The 23,612-nt window shown below is 51.4% G+C and overlaps 2 protein-coding genes across 4 annotated transcripts in view; both read right to left on the bottom strand.

Moving 5' to 3' along the window:
- The window catches only part of LOC117873932, a 39,830-nt gene extending 38,591 nt beyond the window's left edge, over positions 1-1,239 (bottom strand). The window contains exon 1 of the mRNA XM_034763835.1: positions 713-1,239. Coding sequence (XP_034619726.1) covers positions 713-1,135 — 423 coding nt within the window. The 5' untranslated portion in view covers positions 1,136-1,239. The remainder of the gene's footprint in view (positions 1-712) is intronic.
- A 1,878-nt stretch (positions 1,240-3,117) lies between these two features.
- LOC117871864 (zinc finger protein 398-like) lies at positions 3,118-23,528 on the bottom strand. Of its 3 annotated transcripts, XM_034759630.1 has the most exons (7): positions 23,377-23,528; positions 14,708-15,091; positions 11,023-11,149; positions 9,776-9,889; positions 9,583-9,642; positions 9,113-9,226; positions 3,118-6,532 (listed from the first exon to the last, which is right to left on the bottom strand). In XM_034759630.1, exons 1-7 carry the CDS (start codon positions 23,398-23,400, stop codon positions 5,430-5,432), a joined length of 1,926 nt encoding a protein of 641 aa, XP_034615521.1. In that variant the 5' UTR covers positions 23,401-23,528; the 3' UTR covers positions 3,118-5,429. The 3 variants fall into 3 exon arrangements, with proteins under 3 accessions (XP_034615521.1, XP_034615519.1, XP_034615520.1); XM_034759628.1 differs by lacking the exon at positions 23,377-23,528 and having other exon boundaries at positions 14,708-15,186; XM_034759629.1 differs by lacking the exon at positions 23,377-23,528 and having other exon boundaries at positions 3,118-6,529; positions 14,708-15,186.
- Between the last annotated feature and the right edge of the window lie 84 nt (positions 23,529-23,612).

The following is a 23,612-nucleotide window of genomic DNA, read 5'->3' as shown; positions in this document are numbered from 1 at the left end:
TCTTCAGGAACAGAGCTGGAATTTAGATCTCACACTTTCCCAGCTCTAACAGTCAGGATGTTACACGCAAACTCTCCCCTCACCACATACCTGGCCAGTTTTAGAACCCTAAAGCCAAAATACTTTGCTAGGTCTAGAAGTTGCGGGACAGAGAACATAGACGATGGCTCTATTGTCCTTCTTGACCGAGATGGGACAAGTGAGATAAAAGCCAATCTCCGCCCGGGGCCGGAGCGCGAAAGGGGTCAGAGACGAGGTAACTTTGGAACCTCCACCCTCCTCTTCCCCACTCGGCTTCTTATGCCTGGCATCAGGGCCAGCCCCACAGTTGGCCCTGCCCTGACATCCTGCCCTCCTCGGACTCCACCGCCCCGCGCTGGCTGGGGAAACTGCAGCGGGCACAGCGAGCCCCATGGGGCGTGCACAGAGGGCAGGTGAAACGGGCCTTGCCCCAGGCCTCAGCCCTTCGGATTCCCAGCGGACTTTAGCTGCGGGTCCATGGCAAAGCAGCCAGTGCCCCAGGGGAGCGCGGTGCCAGCGGCCCCGGACACCAGCCGGCTCCGACAGGGGCCGCTATGGCTTGTCCAGGGGACTCCGCCCCCGCCCGGCCGGGCGGCCCCGCGCTCCCCGCGGCCCGGCTCCCGGGGCCCAGGCCGGGCGGGGAGAAGCTCCCGGGGCCCGAGGCTCCCCCGCCCCAGCGCCGGGCCCTTACCTGGGCAGCGGCCCGCTCGGCCATGGCCCCCCCGGGCGGGGCTTCTCCAGCGGGCCCGGCCCGGCCCGGCCGAGCTCCGCTCCCGCTCCGGGCTGGGCAGAGTCCCGGCGCCGCCTCGCCTCGCCTCGCCTCGCCACGGGCCGGCCCCGCTGCCGGGCGGAGCAGAGCGAGCGCCGCCGGGGGGAGCCGCGGCCTGGCTGCCGGGGCCCGGGAGCGGCGGGGCGGGGCCGCGCACCCAGCATCAGCCCGCGGTTCCCGCGGGATTTGAACCCGGGGCCGCCCCGCGGAGCGGACAGGTGTTTGCACGAGCTCTCGTGGGCAGGGAGCAGCGCCCGGCCGGGGCCTCCCCAGGGACCGTGCGATTAACCCAGCCCAGGAGCGCCCCTCCCCCCCGGCCTTCCACACCCACAGCCGGTTTTGCATCTGCCCAGTTCCACACCCACGAGACCCGCTCCTGGGGGGCCCGGGCCCACCCCGCTCCTGCCTGGGGCAGCCTCTCGGACGCCAGCCCTGGCCGACGACCTGCTCCCATGCGGGGTCCCTCCCGCTGCAGCGAACATGGGCCTGTCCTTATGCTTAGCTGCTGCGGAAATTAAAGGGGGATCTGCACATCCCCTGCACCAGGCTCCCAGCTGATAGACCCCCCCCCCACTGCCTCTTCTAAGGCATAAAAATAAAACAGCAATTCCCCCCCCCCCTTCCCTGCAGCATTGCTGTTGGGACATGCAGGGATTGGAGCCCTGGCTCCAAAATACTGGGGAACTGTTTTGTAGAAGTGAAGTTTCACAAGGCCCCTGCGTGGAGACGGGGTGGGAATGGGAAGGAGTAGTAGTTTTGTGTGAGCTTACCCCTGTGCACACCTGTCACACCACCACACCTCTCCCTACGCACACCACACCAGCCACAGCCTGTTTGGACTGGCCAGCCCAGTGCAGTGCCCGCTTACAGCCCCTTTCCTCCCATATAACGATGGCCAGCATTTGGGCCTACCTCACTACTGGCTCCATAATTCATTTGGGCTGTACGGTCCAGAAGAAAAAAACTAGCTGTACTTTGTGAATACATTAATTCTGTCCCTTTAATTTCCCCTGCTGCTCTAATCATCTCTGGCAGCAGCCCCCACTGCCAATGGCAGCACATGGTTTGCAGGTGAACCTGATACACCGTTAAAGGACAGAAGGGACTAGCAGATCTAGTCTGACCCTGTATATTACAGACCACCCGCATACAGGTGAAGAGCACCAATTCTTGTTGATACAAGGCACGGGAAATGTAAAGCACTAAAGGGGTATTATGGCACCACCCTCTGTTATGGAGCTTTCAGACTCTTTTGTAAATGATCTACACGCTCTTTAAAAAGTGTATTTCTGTTCTGAAAAGCAACTCTCAGCTTGGCATTGTAGGGGCTTGTTTACTGTCATTCAATTATTTCTTTGTAGCATGAGCATATTTAATAAGTAACAATTGTTTTTCCCAGCCCTGCAATCTCAGACTGGGTTCATCTGAATCAGGTTAGGGTCTGTCTTCTACATCCCCAAATTAAGCCCTCAACAGCCATGACACCTCCTTGCTTTCAGGGGGTTTACACAGATGTAACTGCTTAGGATGTAGTAAACAATTCTGTCAACGAGCACATGAAGGAATAGATTCCAGCTCATTCTCTCAGCTGTGTTGGCTCCGCTCTGCAGACTTAAATGGGGTGAGCAGAAGAAAAACTTGTTTTTGTTAATGAAGTCAGGAGCTAAGGCTCTTGATACACACAGGAGCAGATCTGTTGAGTAAGTTGCTATTTTCAATTTCACTTTTCAGGGTAGAATTACACCTTCCACAGTTCTTGCTGAACCAGTTTAACCACACAGCCTGAGAAATGGTACAAGAAGTTCCGTTGAAAAATCATTTCTAATTCCCTTAAAAGGCCTCTCCCCACTGGCAAGCTAAAGTGCATTTACACTTTTTCAGCTAGAACTAGGTTTTAAACTGTGCCAAAGTGGTTTAAACATTGTTTAAAACTACAGGCCTTATGCAAGGTTGAAATGTTTCGTTGTACGGCAGTAGCACCTAGGAGATGCAGGCATGGAGCAGGACTCCATTGTACTAGATGGGGTACAGACAGAGTCAAAGGAGTCCCTGCCCCAAAGAGCTTCCAATGCAAGTGAGCATGTTTTTTCTCTTCCATTTTGCAGCTTGGCATTTACTGACCCCCAGGAACTCCTTTGACTAGCTGCAGTGCACACAAGATGGGAAGAAAGGGGAGGTGATGACAAGAAAGTGGCTGCTAGGAAGAGGATTTTAGCTGCAGGAGAGTCTGTCCATCTTGGGACGACGCTCATGCTTCAGATGACCTCCTGTGCTACATCAGATTGACAAAACCTCTGCTACAACATGTTAAAACACAGCAGACAGGATAAATCCGGTAGTACCATTTATTGGTCCATAAAAGTTAACACACAAGCTTTCACGCCAAAGATGTTAAAATTATTCAGGTGCTGGCAGTTTATACAAAATCAGAGACTTTACATAAAAGGTTGTATGGATGTGTTCACAGTGATTTAAATTAACACAATGGCATTGACTATATCTCAAAGGATGATTACACCCCAGGCTGCTGAAAGGTATTCTCTGCATCCTCATCTATTTTCTAGAGCAGACCGAGAATAGCAGTAAACAGGAATGGATGTACTGTACTTGATCGTGTGAGTTGAGGTTTAGAAAAAGGGGAAAACCTGTTGCCATCGTGCCTACCGGTGGAACATAGCGCCTGTAACTGCAGAGTGAATGGCCAGTTACCCATGAGAAGTTGTTCCTTTTCACTCAAACTACCAATAATAGACCAAATGCGGAGAGGACTGGACAGTGCTCAGAAGCTCTTAAGCCTCAGGTCAATATTCTCCTGCATCCGGCATATACTATAATCTTTACAAAGATGTTTTTGACCTGAATGCACTGCAGTAACTTCAAGTTAAGTCCACAGGGGCATGCACTTCTCTGCTGCGAACACTTATTAGCAGCCAGCTGCAATTAATGTAAATTAAAAAAAAAAAGTTTTCAGTGTCTCCCCTCACAAATTTTTGTTCTTGAAGGCCTAGCTCATAAGCATGGTGGAAGATATTTATCTTATTTTTGCAGAGATTTTTTCCCCCCAGGAATTTGGTTCTTTACAGGATAACTAGGAAGCCTAAAAATAGCAACAAAGCAAAAATCAGAACACCCCCCAAAACAAGCCCCAACTACTATATTAAATGTCGCAATTGCAGGGTCTTTTTGGTCCTTGTGCTGAGTTTTCTATATTTTAGCACACTGGCAGCCTGCCACAAAGCCCACTGAAGCCAATGGAAAAAACTCATTGGCTTCAAGGGAAACTGGATCAAGGCCTTGGTGCATATACAGTCAAATTTAGGCCCCAAATCCTGCAACTTCCTGCATGTGGGCAGTTGTGTCCACACACAGCCTCACTGTCTTCAGCAGGGCTTGATGCAGGTGCAGCAGTCTGTGCAGTCTCAAGAAGTTAAGTGATCAAAGCCTCAATTTGGTGCTAACACTTTGCACATGTGACTAAGCCATGTAATAAAGAGCTATACAGAAGCATACACCCACATCATCCCCTGTCCATCAATGTTTAAACCAGGGAGAACAAAGTGCCTCAGAAGAATTACATTCCCTACCAGCCAAAGAAAAATGTTCTCCCTGGAATCGGTGTACAAACAGTGCCATTTACAGGCTGTAGGGCCACTAATATTCCGGCATGGAGATGTGTTCATTAATGGAGTGATCACAGTACTACAACATTATTTCAGTGGCATGGGGGGGGGAGGGGGAAATCTTTAAAACAGAAGTTCTTTGATCATTTTTTATGTAGGTTTCCCGTTTCCCATATGTACAGAAATCCCACTTTTGTTTCCAGTCATTAGACTTTTAAATACTGAGGAATTGCAAAAATCTTGTCTTTTTTGAGAGAAAGAAAACCCCACACTTAATAAATTCAGGAAGTAATAAATGCTTGGTTTATAAATAGTGGTCTTACACTTAATATCAGCAGTGTTATGCATGCAAACAACACTTGACTATCTTATAAAAAATACATTAACTCTGCTGCATTCTTTTTTAAATCTGTGAATTCTCAGAAGTGACCACTCAAGTTTTCCAAGACATGGTTCATATTGATGAGGCTCTTTTGGAAAGCGTTTAATCTGTAAAACATTGCAGGATCCTAACGGTATTTAAAAACAAGTGGATTATTATTATTATTATTTTTAAAAAAGTTCTCACCTGGGTCACGTCTAACCTCTTGTTCCTGTTTTCCCTAAAATAAAGTCCAAGAACTAAAGAAAAGCATTGACAGTTCAAATTAAAGAGTCAAGAAATTTGTATACATTTTGTGTGTATAACAGATTGACATGCACAGCAAGGTAAGCTTTAACCGGGAAGATCTTCAAACAGGAGTTAGACCAACACGAAGGTACAAATCATCTCAATAATGAGTTTGACAGACACAGAGCCAAGGTTTATGCCTTCCCTTCCCCTTTGTAGAGTTCACGTGAGCACATGGAGGACCCTTTCTTCTCGAGGGCTCCTGGATTTAGAAGCTCATGAGTGTGCTCCTCTAAGAGAGGGAAGTTTGAACGTCTGCTTTTACTTACCTTTATAATGCGATAACATCCTCTTCCAATTTGCTGGAGCTGATGTACTTTTATTAGGCAACTGACTATTTACAATCATGCTACCATGTATTTTCTATTTTAACATCAAGGAGCCCAGTTTCTATTTCCTGCAAAAGGCCCTGGGAAATTTCCGGCGGCCCCTGCTCTGCACTATGAATTCTCAGGTGATCTTTGAGCGACTGTTTATACCTAAAGCTCTTGCCACACTCAGCGCACTGGTAGGGCCGCTCCCCGGTGTGGATCCGCTGATGTTTCAGAAGATGATGCTTCCGAATGAAGCTTTTCCCGCACACCGTACATTGGTAGGGTCTCTCTCCCGTGTGTAGTCGCTGGTGGTTCAGAAGATGCTCCTTCCGCATGAAGCCTTTCCCACAGTCTGTGCATTTATAGGGTCGCTCCCCCGTGTGAATCATCTGGTGCCTGATGAGTCCTGAGTGACAATTGAAGTTTAAGCCGCATTCAGTGCATTCATAAGGCCTTTCCTTGGCGTGGTTTCTCTGGTGAATTATAAGGCTTATCTTCAGACTGAAGCTCTTCCCGCACTCAGCACATGTGTGCGGCCTCTCGCCTGTATGGATTCGATAGTGGTTTGTTAATTTGGATTGCTCGGTGAAGCCCTTCCCGCACTCTGTGCACATGTAGGGCCGCTCTCCCGTGTGGACTCTGTAGTGGTAGGTGAGCCTGGACTGGTGGATGAAGCTCTTCCCGCACTGTGAACACACATAAAGCCTCTCACCTGTGTGGAGCCGGAAGTGGTTGTTCAGGTTGGATTGCTGGGCAAACTTTTTCCCGCACTCGGAGCAGGAATAGGGTTTCTCGGCTGTGTGGGTTCTCTGATGTGATATGAAGATGTCTTTCCGGCTGAAGCACTTCCCACACTCACTGCACAAATATGGTCTCTCTCCCAGTTGGCTTCCCTGTTGGGCGGTGACGTTTGGAAACTGACCAAACTCTGTTTCACCTTGAGTGGATTCCCCCAGATTGTTTGCTGTAGGGGCTGTGTTTGAGATGAGCTGCATGTTTGAGTTGGGCTGATTTTCGCAGCTGGCTACCTGGAAAACGCATGCTTCTGATCTTCCTGATAAGGTCACAGGCAGTTCCTGGTTCACAGGACCTCTCTCCTCAGGACGCTCCTCATGTTTGACCAAGATCCTATCATCTGCTAGAAAGGGGGGTGGGGGCGAGGAGAGGGGAGAGATAATCCTTACATTACTTATGCATCAATTTGGAATAAAGAAACCCCTCAAGATTTGGAGGTTTCTAATTCATAATGGAATCCCATGAAGTCAGATTTCTCTTCTGCACGTGCTACAAAAATGCTAGGAATGGTCTGTCGAGACAGTGCCAGGTAAGAAAGACTTTACTCTCAGTCTGTAGGTACTAGGGGAAGGGAGGGCAAACTACGGCCTGTCGGGGCTTTCAACCCGGCCTGTGGGATTGCCAGCCCCGTGGTGCAGCAGGGCTAAGGCAGGCTCCCTGCCTGCCCTGGCCCCGCGCCGCTCCCGGAAGCGGCCGGCACCATTTCCCTGTGGTCCCTGGGGGATGGGGTGGGTGGGTGTTAGAGGGCTCCATGCATTGCCCTTGCCTGCAGGCACCGCCCCCCCACAGCCCCCATTGGCCTGGAATGGGGAACTGCGGCCAATGGGAGCTTCGGGGATGGTACTCACAGACAGGGCAGTGCGAGGCAGAGCCACTGACCCCCACCCCGAGGAACCACTACCGGACATGCTGGCCACTTCTGAGAGCAGCACGGGGACAAGGTAGGCAGGGAGCCTGCCTTAGCCCCACTGCACGCCACTGCCACCCCAGAGCTACTCAAGGTAAGCGGCGCCGGGCCGGAGCCTGCACCCCAACCCCCTGCCCTGAGCCCCCTAACCTCTTGTCTTGAGCCCCCTGCCACACTCCAACCCACTGCCCTGATCCCCCCCACAGTCCACACCTCCTCCTACACCCCTGAGCCCCCCCCCACACTCTGCACCCCCTGCTGCACCCCAACCCCTTTCCCTGAGTCCCCTCCTGCACCCCAACCCCTTGCCCTGAGTCCCTTCCTGCACACCGCACCCCCTCCCACATCCTGCACCACAACCCCTTGCCCTGAGCCCCCAACCTCCTGCACCCCAGCCTCCTGCCCTGAGCCCTCACCCCCTGCCCTGAGCCTTCTCCCACTCTGTACCCCCTCCCGCACACCGCATCCCCTCCCACACCCCAGCCCTCTGCCCCAGCCCTACATTCATGGCCCTGCATACAATTTCCCCACCCAGATGTAGTCCTCGGGCCAAAAAGTTTGCCCATCCCTGTACTAGGAAGTGACCCATATCCAGCTATTTATAGAGAGTTCTCCATTGGGCTAGCTCCTAACCCCAAACTGGCCTCTAGACTGACTAGTCAAAAATGGAGCTCTAAGAATCATTCTTGCCATGTCCCATCATTTTTCACCAAAATTACAACACAGCTGGCCATAAACCTTATCTACTGCATGATCATACAGCAGGTGTGGGACAGAAGCGGAGTGAAAATCTTCCACTTTTTCCCTAGTGCATTACACCAAGAAGAAATTTTGAGCTGAGTTCTTTTGTGATGAGTTTCACTTCTAAGAAAAGTCTAAATCCAAAGCTTTGGAACTAAGGAGCTACAATACATGCATCTAGATCTGCATTCAGTCACAGCAAGATAAAAGGGGACTCTCGCTCTGATTTCCTAGTGCTTTTCAAAATACAAGATCATTCCCTATGATGTTTCCAAAGAGAAATTGTGGACTTCTACCCAGAAATCAGAGTCACAGAAGAGCCGTGTGCTGTATGGAACCAGCCTTCTACGTACACGTGCTTAGAGTTTTAAGCCCCAATCTTGCAAGATGTTCTGCACAGATGGAGAACTGTGCAGAGCTCAAGGCAGGATCAGGGCTTATCTGTTTACAGAAAGTTTTATATATAGGAATAAAACCTGTTATGGAGCGGAGTGAAGCTTTCACTGTTATGGAGAGAGGAAAAAACAACATTCCCAACTGTATAAGAATTAATAGGCTTACAAGGGATTTACAAGTGCTGTCAAAAAATCGTTTAAGTCTTAATATTCATTTTATCTGGCCAAGTGGTATAAGGTGGTATTTACTGTGTGGAGCATGGATGAACACTGAATGAGCAACTACTGGTTCTTTTATCAATAAAACACCTTTAAAATAAAAAAAAAAAAAAAAAAAACCACACACCTGAATGTTACAGGCCCCTCAAGCCCAACACTGGAGGAAATCAGTCATATTGCAGTCTGCCTCCTTCTGGTTCTCTACACCATACTCTGCCTTTTGGGCCATTCTTGCTAACAAAGAAACTGAAGACCAAGACCAGTTCTGTGGAGATCAGTCACCAGAGATGGGCCCTCTTTCCAGGAGGAGAGGAAAAATGATTCATATCCCCACTCTCTCTACGCTTGGGCAACTAGGGTTCCTAGCCCACACAGCTGCTGAAAACTTTCCCCTCAAGTGGATTCTCCATCTGCACCTCACAGGAAGTCTAACAGCTGCCCCTTCACCTCCGACTCATTAGCAAAGCCCTGCCTCTGTCTTTCCATTGGAGCTGCATCCATGGTGAATGTCCTCCCTCCAGGCTGGCACTCTAAACCCCAAATGTACAGAGAGATGGCTCTGCCTGGGCCTCCCAACAAATCCAGGGGACTAGCCGCCTCAGGAAAGTAACTCTCAGGCAATTTACTCACTGTTCCTCAGTTATTTCACTCCTGTACTCACTGGTGCAGGTACTTCTATGCGTTTCTCGTTCCTTAGCATTCGCTTGAGCCCGTATGCTCTGCTCCTCTTCTTGTTTAATCCATGACATAATGTCCGTGGTAGAAATGGGAGATTCTGTTCAGAGGAAAGAGGGTGACATCACAGTTTATCTAGTATCCGGTTGGAGCAAATTGACATGACTCCACTGACTTCAATGGAGAGTTGCATTAGCATATACCACTGGTGAATTTGACTATTTCTTTGCTGGAAGAGATGCACATTCTGATGGGGTGCATACCTTAAAATGGAAATTAAAAAATATGGGGTGAACAGGTCAGATGATCCAAATTCTCTGAAGAGCCAGAACAAGGAGAGACTGGTGCAAGAGCAGGATAATCAGAACCTGCGCGCAGAAATTTAAGCTGTGACTACATGAGCAGGATTCGCAACATTAGCTGCAATCAGTGTGTCAAGGAGACTTTTTGTATTACCTGTGCTGGGACCGGCAGAGACCGAAGTACCTGGGGCAGGTGGAAAGTCGTGAATGACATCTGCAAAGAAGATAAGAAAACTGTCAATTAAAACATATCAAGCTCATGTGGTTTTTCCTCATCTATTTCTATTCTTTGGTGGAATTCCCTGCTTTGAACTGCACTCACTTTTCCATTTCAGTCTATTACTCACCTGTGGTCGACTCTGTAGGGATCTCTCTCACTTCCAAGTCCTGCGGCTCCCCAGCACATAGCTCTTCCCCTTGTTCAACCCGCGATAAAATATCAGGCCTGGAAATGGCATGATCTGTTCAGGGGAAAGAGGTATTGAGGATATAGTAAGTACTGATTTTAGTTTTAAAGGGCTTCTCCTAGTTTTTAGCCAACCTCCTTGCCTCTCTGGAAGAGACGGGTAATCTGCCCAGATGTAAGAAACGGTGAACGAAGATCATGCAGAAGAGCAAATGTCTGCTGGAAAATGGGAGTTTCTTGCAGGATGGGGGAGTTCCCTCACACAACTGCAAAATGCAGAATGCCTGGCTTTCCTGTGCTGCTGGAGAATAAAGGCAACCTCTAGGCTATCAAGGAAGCGGTAGGTCTCTAAACGTGTTGGGCACTTCTCCAAAGCTCATCATCGTATCCTGAGAGAAAAAGCTGCCGCCATTCATGGGCAGCTGTCAGTCGGCACAGCAAGCTATGCAGACATGTCAAGGATACCGCGAGGCTGGCAGTATCAAAGGTATCTGATCTAAAAGAATCAGTCTAGACACGTGGATCTTCATTCCTTGCCAGGAAGAGATCACTGACTAAGGAGCCAGTCTAAAACAAAGTTGCCTGTGCTCAGACTTCCTTGGCTCCTCCAGAGTTGCCTTGCTATAATCCTCATCATCGAAAGGGGGATTCAAGACAAGTCAATAATCAGAAAGACAGTCTGTACCAAGGGACGGTTTCCAGAGCAAGGACCTAGTAATCACTTCCTCATGACTTGCTGGCACTCTCAGGTTTGCATAAATTAACAGCACCTCAATCCTCACCAATATCAGGTGGCTCAGGGTTCTGTGTGAACCTTTTGCAAAGTCCTAATTTTTAAAATGTGTGTTTCTAGTATAACGTGGGCAGAAGCCTTGAGACAGCCATTAATGCAGAAGATCTTGCAACACCTTCACACAACGAATAGTTCAGGTTTCTGGACATGGCCTGAGCTTACACAAACACAATTAACTCAGTACCAGAAAACTCAGAAGGTGGAGGGATCAGGAACCCTGTTTGCATTTTGAAATCTCTCTAAATTGGGAAGATTTGTGGAGCTGGTCTATCACACAGGGTCTGAGATAGGTGCTGATCCACCAGAAATCAGAGGAAGTTGAGAACAGCCATGAGATAGAAGAAATTAATCAAGTCAGATTGCAAAGCCTCCAATAAGTGTAAACTGCTCTTTACCTAGTGAGATCAAAGACTCATAGTTGCCCTTCATCACATTCTTGTAAAGCTCTTTCTGCCACTCTTCCAAATTCTCCCACTTCTCCCGGGGAATTTGGATTGAGACATCATCAAACGCCATTGGGACCTGAAATCACAAGTGTCACACACTCAGCACCTTCTGCTGCTATCGCCTCCTGACACCACCTATCCTTTCACCTTGTATAACAGAAAAATGGGATGGAAATGGCAGAAGTTTAGCTTTGGGATGACTGCCCATTGGTCAGTCTATAAGCAGGTGGGTCTCCATCCCATGTCCAGTCAACAGGTGTCCACACCAGAATAACCACCAGGAAAACTGGCACCAAATGATGGCCTTGCTAGAAGTCTCTGCGTTGAGACGGGAATAGGCTTGGAGAGTGAACTATTGCTCACCTCTCCAGATCAGATGGAGCATGAGCGACAATGGCACTGTGAGTTGGGAGGCAGAGGGAGTGGATTAGTCACGTTTATAGGGAAAACATTTTCCATTGTATTCCCACAGAAACTTTACAGTTAATTTGCCATATTTAAAAAGTTAGACAAAGCATTTTAGAAGTCAGCAGCGTGTAGTTATAGCCTTTGATGTCAAGAGGATTTGTATAGATTAAGTGACTGTTTAAGGCAGAGGTGGGCAAACTATGGCCCGCGGGATTGTCCTGCCCAGCCCCTGAGCTCCCGGCCGGGAAGCGCGGCGGTGTGGCTGGCTCCAGCATGGTAAGGAGGTGGGGGGGTCCGGGGGGCAGTCAGGGGACAGGGGAATAGGGCAGAACTTGGGGGGGGGCACGGTCAGGGGACGGGGAACAGGGGAGGTTAGATAGGCGTAGGAGTCCCAGGGGACCTGTCAGGGGGCAGGGTGTGGATAGGGGTTAGGGCAATCAGGGAGCGGGGGGGGTTGGATAGGGGTGTGGTCCCGGGGGGGGGCAGTTAGGGGTGGGGGGTCCCGGGGTGGTGGTGCTCAGGGGACAAGGAGCAGGGGGGGTTGGATGGGTCAGGAGTTCTGAGGGGGACAGTCAGGGGGCAGGAAGTGGGAGGGGTCAAATAGGGGGCAGGGGCCAGGCTGTTTGGGGAGGCACAGCCTTCCCTACATGGCCCTCCATACAGTTTTGAAACCCCAATGTGGCCCTCGGGCCAAAAAGTTTGCCCACCCCTGGTTTAAGGTATTATTTAAAAATGCCTTTCACTTCTGCTTGCTAACCAGCTCCCTAGTGCTGACATCGCTGCACGTCAAAAATCTACTTTGCTTTCTCCAGTACTGAAGAACACTGCATGCACTATACCAGGGGTTCTCAAACTTTTGTACTGGTGACCCCTTTCACATAGCAAGCAAATGCGACCCCCCAATACATTAAAACACTTTTTTATATATTTAACAACATTGTAAATGCTGGATGAAAAATAGGGTTTGGGGTGGAGGCTGACAGCCTGCGACCCCCCATGTAATAACCTCGCGACCCCCTGAGGGGTCGCGACCCCCTGAGGGGTCCCAAGCCCCAGTTTGAGAACTCCTGCACTATACAAACATTTGTCTTTTGAGTATTTATACCACACATCACCCTGGAATCTAAGCCCCTCTCAGTAAGATTACTTCACTATGCATCTATTCTGATCGCCCAGAAACCCTGTACAGAACACATTACTCGTAACTAGGCTATTTAACATGGATCACTCAGGTTCTCACGTGCTGGAGAGGCTATGGACCAAGAGGTGACTAACTGCACATGGTAATTTTGCCCTATTTTTAATATGTTCTAGAATCAAGTATTATTCCACTGTTCGCAGATACTGTACTGGAACACGGTACAGCTCAAACACCGTGCTTATTAGGAGTTTGTGGAAAGACAACTGGTAAAAGCTGTAGACTGGAAGCCATCCCAAACATAGTATGGGACTTTGGGCCAGATCCTGCTTTTACTTGCAGCAGAATCTGAAGTAGTCAGTGAAGTCAATAGAAACCGGCCCTGTAGAAAGTGACATGCCTCTAAAGAAAGCAACATGAACATTACCTTTTATAAACAATACAGAAACTATAATAAAAGTAAAATAAGAACATAAGAATGGCCCTAGTGGGTCAGACCAAAGGTCCATCTAGCCCAGTATCCTGTCTTCAGACAGTGGCCAATGCCAGGTGCCCCAGAGGGAATGAACAGAACAGGTATTCATCAAGTGATCCATATAAAAACAGATTGAATAGATTTCCTCCCCACTGAAATATTTATTTTAAAACAAATGAATGGCCGTGGATCATTATGACTAATAGCACATTGTATTCATTGTCATCCATCCTTTGCTTGGTTAATAGACCTATTTCAGCAAAATATATATATTTTTAAGCTTAATAGAAAATGTTTAGCTTGTCCCGACCCAGAAAGTCAGATCTATAGCTTGCATTTCTTAAAGTTTGGGAGCCTTCCAGTAGGAGATTCTGGTTTAGTTCTCTCTTTTTAAAAATAAGTAAATAAAATTAAATAAAAAACCTTATAGTTTTAAGCCATGTACTTATCCTGGAAAGCATTATTACTCAGCTGGTCGAAGGGATTTTGAAAAAGGCATCTAAAATTTGCAAGCATCCAATATCCCACCCAAAAACCTTTGTTAAAAGAAGGTTAAGTTTGCAAGTGTAGCCTATGAAATGAAAGAGAGCTTTGAAACAAACAGCTCTCTGGGCAGCACCATCTGCTACCAGAGCAATAGAAATGCTCTCGTAGCAGTAGGGGCAACATGCCTTTCATGGCCAGCAGGTGGTCACAAGCCACACATGGAGGAGACACAGGAGCAACTGGTGAGATGAGGAAGGCGGAGGGGGCAGAGCCCTCCCCTTTCTGCACACAGGGTGGTAGGCCAAATCAAATGATCTGGCAGGCTTCATGTGCCCCCTGCCCGGGCTGCCAGTTGCCCATCCCTTATTATGGTCCAGTGGTCAAGGCCCCCCAAAACAGAGGCCCTGTGTGAGTATGCATTGGTTACTCTGGGCCTGGCTACCCACCAGGAGTTTTCAAATAGGCTGTTAAAATGGAGTTTTTGTTTGTGCAAATCTGTCCCGAATGCTAATTATTGGGAGTGGGCGGGGGCATGTCGCATTAACAGAGATGAACCCACAGGGGGTCACGGCATGATAAAGTCTGGGATTAACACCGCACTAGATAGTGCCCAACTTTTATTGTGTCGGGCAGGGGTCCAGGGTCCCATGGAAAAAAATAAAATGTAATCATGCATACCTAGGGACATTACTGTAATGCATATGGACCAAGAAACAGAGTTAAGTTTAGGGGAACAACGGATTTTGGCATTTCCAGACTTAAGTGTTTCACTTTGGAAGCATAATATTATTTTAACAGAGGGATTTTTATATGAAATGTCTTGGTTGTTGTTTTTTAAAATGAGATTTCTTCCTTTTATTGCTATTGAATGGTTTCCTGGACTGCAGCAGAACGCTCATTCTGCAGGATACACTGGAGTAGGGCAGTGCAAAATGGGTTACGTTTCATAATTGCTTTCACACATCTTGTGGATCAAGTACTTGCTTAATAAGCAACACAGCTAGCAGCCAGTCAGACCGCTCCCTCCAGCCAAGGCATTTTACAATGGTGATTCACAGGGATATAAAAACTTCGCCGATACAGTATACATTAGTTTTACACTAAAGTACCAGATGGGTTACTGTTACCTTTGGGTCTTCTCCTTTACTAGCAGGGGGAATTCTTAGGATCCAGAAGTTCCTGTTCTTCAGCAGGTTCTCCATGTTCTCCAGTCTTCTCTGCAGCAGTCCATACTCCTGGATCAGAGTTCCCAGCACAGCCCACTTACTTTCTAATTGGTTACCAAACTCTACCACTGTTTTCTCGCAGTCCACAAATTTCTTCTCAGCTGCCCCTGATCTCCGCTCCAAATTCAGCAATCGCATAGCATGAGACTCCACTTTCCTCTCCACAGCTTGAACAGCAGCTACCACAGTCCACAAGGAAATAGCTGCAGTCTGCAGCTGGGTTTCTTTCACAAAACTTACATCTGGGATAAGGGGAGCTTGTACCTCTGTGTCCCATTCCGATGCCTGTTTGCAAGGACAAACATTAAAGAGAGCTGGGTTCAGAGAAACAAGAGAAACAAACATAAAAGTAGGTTTCAGAGTAGCAGCCGTGTTAGTCTTTATCCGCAAAAAGAACAGGAGTACTTGTGGCACCTTAGAGACTAACAAATTTATTTGAGCATAAGCTTTCGTGGGCTACAGCCCACTTCTTCGGATGCATAAAAGTAGTTCTTCTTCGAGTGCTTGCTCATATCCATTCCATTAGGTGTGCGCACGCCGCGTGCACGATCGTCGGAAGATTTTTACCCTAGCAACACCGGCGGGTCGGCTGTGGAGCCCCCTAGAGTGGCGCCTTCATGGCGCTGAATATATACCCCAGCCGACCCGGCGCCCCCTCAGTTCCTTCTTACCGCCCCTGACGGTCGTTGGAACTGTGGAGCGCGGCATAGCTGTCCTCCACTCTCCCTAGCTTACTTAGTCATTCGAAGTTATAGTTATAGTTGTAGTTCTAGTGTTTATAGTTAAAAAGTTGTTATAGTTGTTATTGTAGTTCAGGGGGTTAAGGGGGTCGTCTCCCCCTTTCTCCCCCGGCCGCGGGCCCGGGCTCATGCCCAACGCTCCCGGCTTCAAGCAGTGCGCCTCCTGCGCTAAGCCTATGCCCACGAGCGACCCGCACGACTCCTGTTTGAAGTGCCTGGGAGAGTCCCACCAAACAGATAAATGCAAGATCTGTAAGGCCTTCAAACCAAGAACCAAGAAGGAGCGGGACTTTCGGCTCAGGCAACTCCTAATGGAGGCGGCACTCAGCCCGGACACTCCTTCTACGGGCCAGACTCCGGCACCTAGCACCTCGGTGCGCAGTGCCCCGGCGGCACCGGCTATGATGACCACGCGAGTGGCGTCAGACAAGCCTCCCCGGCACCGGACCTCGTCGGCACCGCAAGCGCAGCAAGTGCCTCGGCGCCGGTCATTATCCCCAGGGCATAAAAAAGCCCATAAGACGGGGACATCCGTGCCGAAGACGCCGGCTCCCCCAGTGCCGGGGGTAGAGCCGCGTCCGCCGGTGGAGCAACGGAAGCAAGCGCCTCCAGCACCGTCGACTCCGGCGCCGAGGCCGTCGAGTCCGGTGCAAATAGCGTCTCCACCGAGGCCGGCGGTGATACAGTGTCTCCCGTCGACTCCAGAGACCTTCGCGGCGGCGAGAGACTTAATAGCTCTCACGGAGCCCGCACCGCCTCAACCACCGGCACCGACTGCACCGTTGACTCGCCCGGTACAGTCAAGAGGGAAACCTGCCTTGATGCGCCCTCCATCACAAGGGCTGGAACCTCGGCGCCGATCCAGGTCCCGAAGCAGGTCCCCACGCCGCTCGCAGTCCCGGCACCGAATATCGTCTCGGCACCGGTCGTACTCGCGGCCAAGATCTTCTTCGCGGCACCGCTCTACGTCTCGGCACCGATATGATCGTCGGCACCGGTCAACGTCGAGACGTAGTTCTCGGCACCGCTACGGTCGACGCTCGACGTCGAGGGGCCGCTCCCGGCACCGAGCATACTCTAGGTCCTCGTCGAGGTCCAGATCTGACTCCCGGCACCGACGAGGTCATCGGCACCGGTCGCGGTCCCGGCACCGATCGCCGGCACCGCACAGAGATAGATCATCTCCGGACCGGCACCGTGCGGCACCGCAGACCACGGGGATCGTTTCATCTTTCGCGGCACCGCCATGGCCGTCAAGATCGGTGTCTCGCTCCTCGGAGGACCTGTCGAGATCGGCATACCCCCCTCAGGGGCAGGCCGAGGAACGAGACTTGGGCCATTGGCAGGAGAGGGCAGAGGACCACTCTCATGGACCATCTCACTGGTCGTTTTGGACCCCGTGGGCGTACCACCAGGAGCAAGGGGCTTCATTACCATCGACCTCTCGCTCGGGTCACTCGGTCAGAAGGGCCCCAGAATCCACCATCTCTCGGCCTCCGCCTGGAGGCGTGGAGGCTTCTGTGTCTACACCACCCGACACCATGGACCCAAGTGCAGGTGACGCTCCGACCCAAGAGCAGGGGGACCGGGACCCCCCCTTGGATCCAGTACCACCGGAGGCATCCTCCTCCTCCTCTCCGGACGAGGCAGTGGCAGGCACTTCATGCACGGGTCCCCCTCCGATAGATCTTCGGGCTCACCAGGATCTCCTGCGTAGGATGGCCCGTAATATGGACCTGCAGGCGGAGGAGATAGTGGAGGTGCACGACCCGATCGTGAATATCCTTGGATCGGATGCCCCATCGAGGGTGGCGTTACCCTTGATCCGCACGATCCAAACGAATGCGGATACGATATGGCAAACTCCTGCCTCCATTCCACCCACAGCGAGAGGGGTGGAAAGGAAATACTTTGTCCCATCTAAGGACTATGGGTACTTGTACACCCACCCCCAACCGTGTTCACTGGTGGTGGAATCAGTGAATGCACGAGAGCGCCACGGCCAGCAGGCTGCAGCGCCAAAATCAAAAGAGGCTAAGCGGCTTGATCTGTTTGGCCGTAAGGTTTACTCAGCCGGAGGGCTACAACTTAGAGCGGCGAATCAACAGGCGCTACTGAGCCGCTACAATTTCAACTCCTGGAACTCTATGGGGAAGTTTAAGGAGTTGATTCCCCAAGAGTCCAGGGAAGAGTTTGGAGCCATGGTTGAGGAGGGTAAGAAGGTGGCTCGGACCTCCTTACAGGCCTCCCTGGACATAGCGGACTCGGCCGCAAGAACCCTGGCCGCAGGTATCGCTATGCGCAGGACCTCCTGGCTCCAAGTTTCGGGTTTGCCCCCTGAATTACAGCAGACCCTACAGGATTTGCCCTTTGAAGGACAGGGGTTGTTCTCGGAGAAGACGGACTCTCGATTGCAGAGCCTCAAAGACTCCAGGACAATCATGCGCTCCTTGGGGATGCATGTTGCGGGTCCCCAGCGCAGACCATTTAGGCCCCAGCCTCAACGTTTTTACCCCCCTCCACCTCGTCAGAGACAGGACCCTGCCAGAAGGCGAGGGCGAGGTGGTAGGAGAAGATGGGCTGGCCCTCAACCCGGTCAGAACCAAGGGCCACCAAGACCACCTTCAGGTCCTAGACAGAACTTTTGAAGGTGCGGTCGAGGACGGCGCCTCAGTCATCCCCCAGGATCCAGCTCCCTCCTTTCGGGATCGCCTCTCCCACTTCCACCGTGCTTGGTCCCTTATAACTTCGGACCGTTGGGTCCTCCGCACGGTGGAGAGGGGATACGCTATCCAGTTTTCTTCCATCCCCCCCTCCTCCCCCCCTTCCCCGTCCCTCTTCAGGGACCCTTCTCACGAGCAACTTCTTATACAGGAGGTTTCTACGCTCCTGGCCATGGGGGCCATAGAGGAGGTTCCGATAGAGTTAAAGGACAGGGGATTTTATTCCCGTTACTTCCTGATCCCCAAGTCCAAAGGAGGTCTGCGACCCATCTTGGACTTGCGCGGACTCAACAAATTCGTAATAAAGTTGAAGTTCCGCATGGTCTCTTTGGGGGCCATTATCCCTTCCCTCGATCCTGGAGACTGGTTCGCCACCCTCGACATGAAAGACGCATACTTTCACATCTCAATTTACCCACCTCACAGACGCTTCCTGCGATTCGTGGTAAACACGGTGCACTACCAATTTACAGTCCTTCCCTTCGGCCTATCCTCGGCCCCAAGGGTGTTCACGAAATGTATGGCTGTCGTGGCAGCGTACCTTCATCGGCAAGGGATACAGGTGTTCCCGTACCTAGACGACTGGCTGGTGCGCGGTCGCACCAAGGAGCAAGTTCAAGCTCACGTCCACAGAATAGTGCACACATTCAACGAGTTGGGCATCCTACTCAACAAGGACAAATCCACTCTAGAACCTACCCAGAGAATAGAATTCATCGGCGCAGTTCTAGACTCCAGACGTGCACAAGCCATCCTGCCAGACAACCGCTTTGGCACCATCACGAACCTCATTCAAGGGCTCAAGGCCTTCCCAACTACCACGGTGAGGTCGTGCCTTACCCTGCTGGGTCACATGGCTTCCTGCACGTACGTAACCAGGCATGCCAGACTTCGGCTTCGCCCGCTTCAAACCTGGGTGTCATCAATATACCGTCCACATCGGGACAGCCTGAACATGGTGGTCACGGTCCCGAACTCGGTCCTGGCCTCCCTCACCTGGTGGCTGGATCACAATGTGGTCTGCGAGGGGATGCCATTTCACGCCCCACAACCCTCTCTGCACCTGGTCACAGACGCGTCATCTCTGGGTTGGAGCGCCCATCTCAACGAACACCATACCCAGGGCCTGTGGACTGCATCCCAGTTAGCCCTACACATCAATGTTCGGGAACTGATGGCGGTACGCCTGGCGTGCCAGGCATTCCTCAATCTCCTACGTGGCCGCTGTGTGTTAGTTCTCATCGACAACACCACGGCCATGTTCTACATCAACAAGCAAGGAGGAGCACGTTCGTCAATTCTATGCCAAGAGGCCATTCGCCTGTGGGACTTCTGCATCGCCCACTCAATCCATCTCACGGCATCGTTCCTCCCTGGAGTCCAGAACACTCTAGCGGACCGACTCAGCAGGTCCTTCCAAACGCACGAGTGGTCTATCCGTCCGGACATTATACATTCCATCTTCCAGAGGTGGGGGTTTCCCCAGATAGACCTGTTTGCATCTCGAGACAACAGGAAGTGCCACGTGTTCTGCTCCCTACAAGGTCGAGCTCCGGGCTCCCTCTCGGATGCCTTTCTACTTCCCTGGAAAGACCACCTGTTTTATGCCTTCCCTCCGTTCCCTCTGGTCCACAAGGTACTGCTCAAACTGCGCAGAGACCAGGCACAGGTAATTCTGATCGCTCCTGCGTGGCCGAGACAACATTGGTACACCACACTGTTGGAGCTCTCGGTTCAGACACCGATCCCGCTTCCGTTGTGTCCGGATCTCATCTCTCAGGACCACGGCCGGTTGCGTCACCCCGACCTGCAATCACTCCACCTCACAGCGTGGCTGCTCCATGGTTCACCCAGGCAGAGCAGCAGTGCTCGCACTCTGTCCAACAGATTCTGCTGAGCAGTAGGAAGCCCTCAACACGGACCACGTACCTGGCCAAGTGGAAACGGTTCTCCTGTTGGTGCGAACAACGAGCCACATCCCCGTTGCAGGCACCCATTCCTCTCATTTTGGACTATCTCCTCTCCCTAAAACAACAGGGGTTGGCGATATCTTCAATTAGAGTTCACCTGGCCGCTATATCGGCCTTTCACCCAGGGGAACTCGCGTCCTCGGTATTCTCTAACCCGATGGTCGTTAGATTCCTCAAGGGCTTAGACCGGACGTACCCTCAACAACGTCAGCCAGTCCCGACGTGGGACCTCAACCTGGTTCTCTCCAAGCTCACAGGTCCTCCATTCGAGCCACTGGCCACCTGTTCACTTCTGTACCTATCCTGGAAGACAGCCTTCCTCGTAGCCATCACCTCAGCAAGGCGCGTTTCTGAACTCAGGGCGCTTACATCTGAGCCCCCTTACACAGTTTTTCATAAGGATAAAGTGCAGCTTCGTCCACATCCTGCCTTTCTCCCTAAGGTGGTTTCTCCTTTTCATATCAACCAGGACATATTTCTCCCGGTCTTTTATCCCAAACCACATGCCACTCGCCAGGATCAACGTTTGCATTCCCTGGACGTACGCAGGGCCCTGGCCTTCTATATTGACCGCACAAAGCACTTTAGAAAGACGACGCAACTCTTCGTTGCAGTGGCCGACCGAATGAAAGGCTCACCGGTCTCCTCACAACGCCTATCCTCCTGGATTACGTCTTGCATCCGGACTTGCTATGACCTGGCAGGTGTCTCAGCACCGCACCTCACCGCTCACTCCACGAGGGCCCAAGCTTCCTCGACTGCTTTCCTGGCGCAAGTTCCGATCCAGGACATTTGTAGAGCGGCGGTTTGGTCATCAGTCCACACGTTTACAGCTCACTATACACTAGTGCAGCAGTCCAGGGACGATGCTGCATTCGGATCAGCGGTTTTGCACACAGCAATGTCTCACTCCGACCCCACCACCTAAGTTGGGCTTGGGAGTCACCTAATGGAATGGATATGAGCAAGCACTCGAAGAAGAAAAGACGGTTACTCACCGTTGTAACTGTTGATCTTCGAGATGTGTTGCTCATATCCATTCCAAACCCGCCCCCCGTCCCCACTGTCGGAGTAGCCGGCAAGAAGGAACTGAGGGGGCGCCGGGTCGGCTGGGGTATATATTCAGCGCCATGAAGGCGCCACTCTAGGGGGCTTCACAGCCGACCCGCCGGTGTTGCTAGGGTAAAAATCTTCCGACGATCGTGCACGCGGCGCGCGCACACCTAATGGAATGGATATGAGCAACACATCTCGAAGAACAACAGTTACAACGGTGAGTAACCGTCTTATCTTCTACAAAGAGAAACAACATAAAAATAGATCATGTGCTACAGGCTGCTCAAACCTTATTGCGATTAGATCTTTGTTTTTAATAGGGTCAAATTTAGAGTTGTGCAAAACAGTCCCAACAAAACCAATATGTAATCTAGGGGACTGGTAGTCAGGAGACCTGGGTTCTATTCCCACCTCTGCCACTGATCTGCGTTGTAATACGTAATGTGTAATTTGTGCCTGCTTCTTGTCTACATGGTAAGCTCTTCGGAGCAACGACTGTCTTTTACTATGGGTTTGTACAGGCTGAGCACATTGAAGCTCTGATCTTGGTTGGGGCCTTTGGGCATTATTGTAATAAAAACAAACACCACCACACCAACCCACCTGTGCTGGGATTATTATGAAGTGAAAACTCAGATGATGTGCACCACTAAGGTTTATAAGCCTTGCTAACACACTGGGGACAGTTCGCAACCGAGCCAAGCAAAACTCTGGTTGCTACAGAGATTTGATTTGAGGCTTTGGGTTTGTTTGAACCTAAAAACAAGATTTGGGATGGGAATTTCATATGGGGTAATGTGAAAGAAAATCTTCACACAAACCCTATTAAGGCAAACTTCTGAGCACTCAGCAATTCTAGTCTGGATAGAATAGTTAAAAGGTCTGTTAACATTTTCATTAGAAGGAACGTTTAGAGGTTTATAATACATTGGTCTGGGACTTGACCCCCAGGTTACATCAACAGAGCTGCTGCTGATTTTCTAAATCCATTACAGCAATCCTGCTATTTTCTTTCTTTAGAATATTCCGGCCTGACCAAGGCTTGTCTGCCAAGCTGCAAGACATACTTCATTCAACCCCCTCCTTAAGACTCACTTCTTCCACGATGCCCACAAAAAGCAACTCAACCATAGTAATATGTTTTAGGAAAAAATAAAAACTGAACCACCAGAATGTGTGTATATCCAATACCCAAATCCTGCAGGCTGCCCTGTGTGGGCAGAACGCTGTGCAGTGCCCCACTGAAGTCAACAGGACTGGGGGTGAACGCAGAAGGCCCATCCCCAAGGAATATTATGCAGGATCAGGGCCTAGCTGGCTGACTGATAATCATACTGGTGTAAGGTATCAGAGGGGTAGCCGTGTTAGTCTGAATCTGTAAAAAGCAACAGAGGGTCCTGTGGCACCTTTGAGACTAACAGAAGTATTGGGAGCATAAGCTTTCGTGGGTAAGAACCTCACTTCTTCAGATGCTGGTGTAAGGTTATTTTTTCTTCTGAGCCCCATATCCGTTCCCTTCTCCTTGTTACACTCACTAGTCACGTCTAAAAATTAGGTCCCAAGCCTACAACTGAATCCACCCTTGCACCCCCATGGAGAGGCACAGTCTGCACCAGGACTCTCGGGGTCGAAAAGCAGCAGCAGTCCCTCAGATTGTCATGTCAGGCCTCGGCCCAGGGCCTGTGATTCACTGCTTGCCCGGTGGAGCACGGAGCACAGCCCGGGACACTCCCTGACTAGGCGGGGTTACGTCCCTGCAGCGACGGTACCGAGCGCTTTGCCCAGAAACACCCCCGGGGCGAGTCGGGAACCGCTTCTCCCCCAAGCCCCCGGGCTCCCGCGGGGAAGGCAAGTCCCGGGCAGCCTCTGGCACAACCCGGCTCAGGGTATTTGTGCCCAGCAGGGGATCGGCCCCTGCAGCCGGGGAAGCACCAAAGCCCCGATCGCTGCTCCCAGCCGGAGCCACCCCCCGCCCGGCCGGGCAGCCCCGCGCTCCCCGCGGCCCGGCTCCCGGGGCCCAGGCCGGGCGGGGAGAAGCTCCCGGGGCCCGAGGCTCCCCCGCCCCAGCGCCGGGCCCTTACCTGGGCAGCGGCCCGCTCGGCCATGGCCCCCCCCGGGCGGGGCTTCTCCAGCGGGCCCGGCCCGGCCCGGCCGAGCTCCGCTCCCGCTCCGGGCTGGGCAGAGTCCCGGCGCCGCACGCGCGCTAGGGGACGGGGCTGGGGCTGGGCGGCGCGGCCATGCCGGGCGGGCGCAGTGCATGCCGGGAGCCAGCTCCCGCACAGAGAACGGGTCACTGGCGCCTCGCCGCGCGCGAACA

This window comes from Trachemys scripta, chromosome 2 (genome assembly GCF_013100865.1).
Source record: "Trachemys scripta elegans isolate TJP31775 chromosome 2, CAS_Tse_1.0, whole genome shotgun sequence".
NCBI classification, from domain to species: domain Eukaryota; kingdom Metazoa; phylum Chordata; order Testudines; family Emydidae; genus Trachemys; species Trachemys scripta.
Note: the sequence above shows the minus strand (reverse complement) of the source record. Positions and strands in the feature narration are given on the sequence as shown.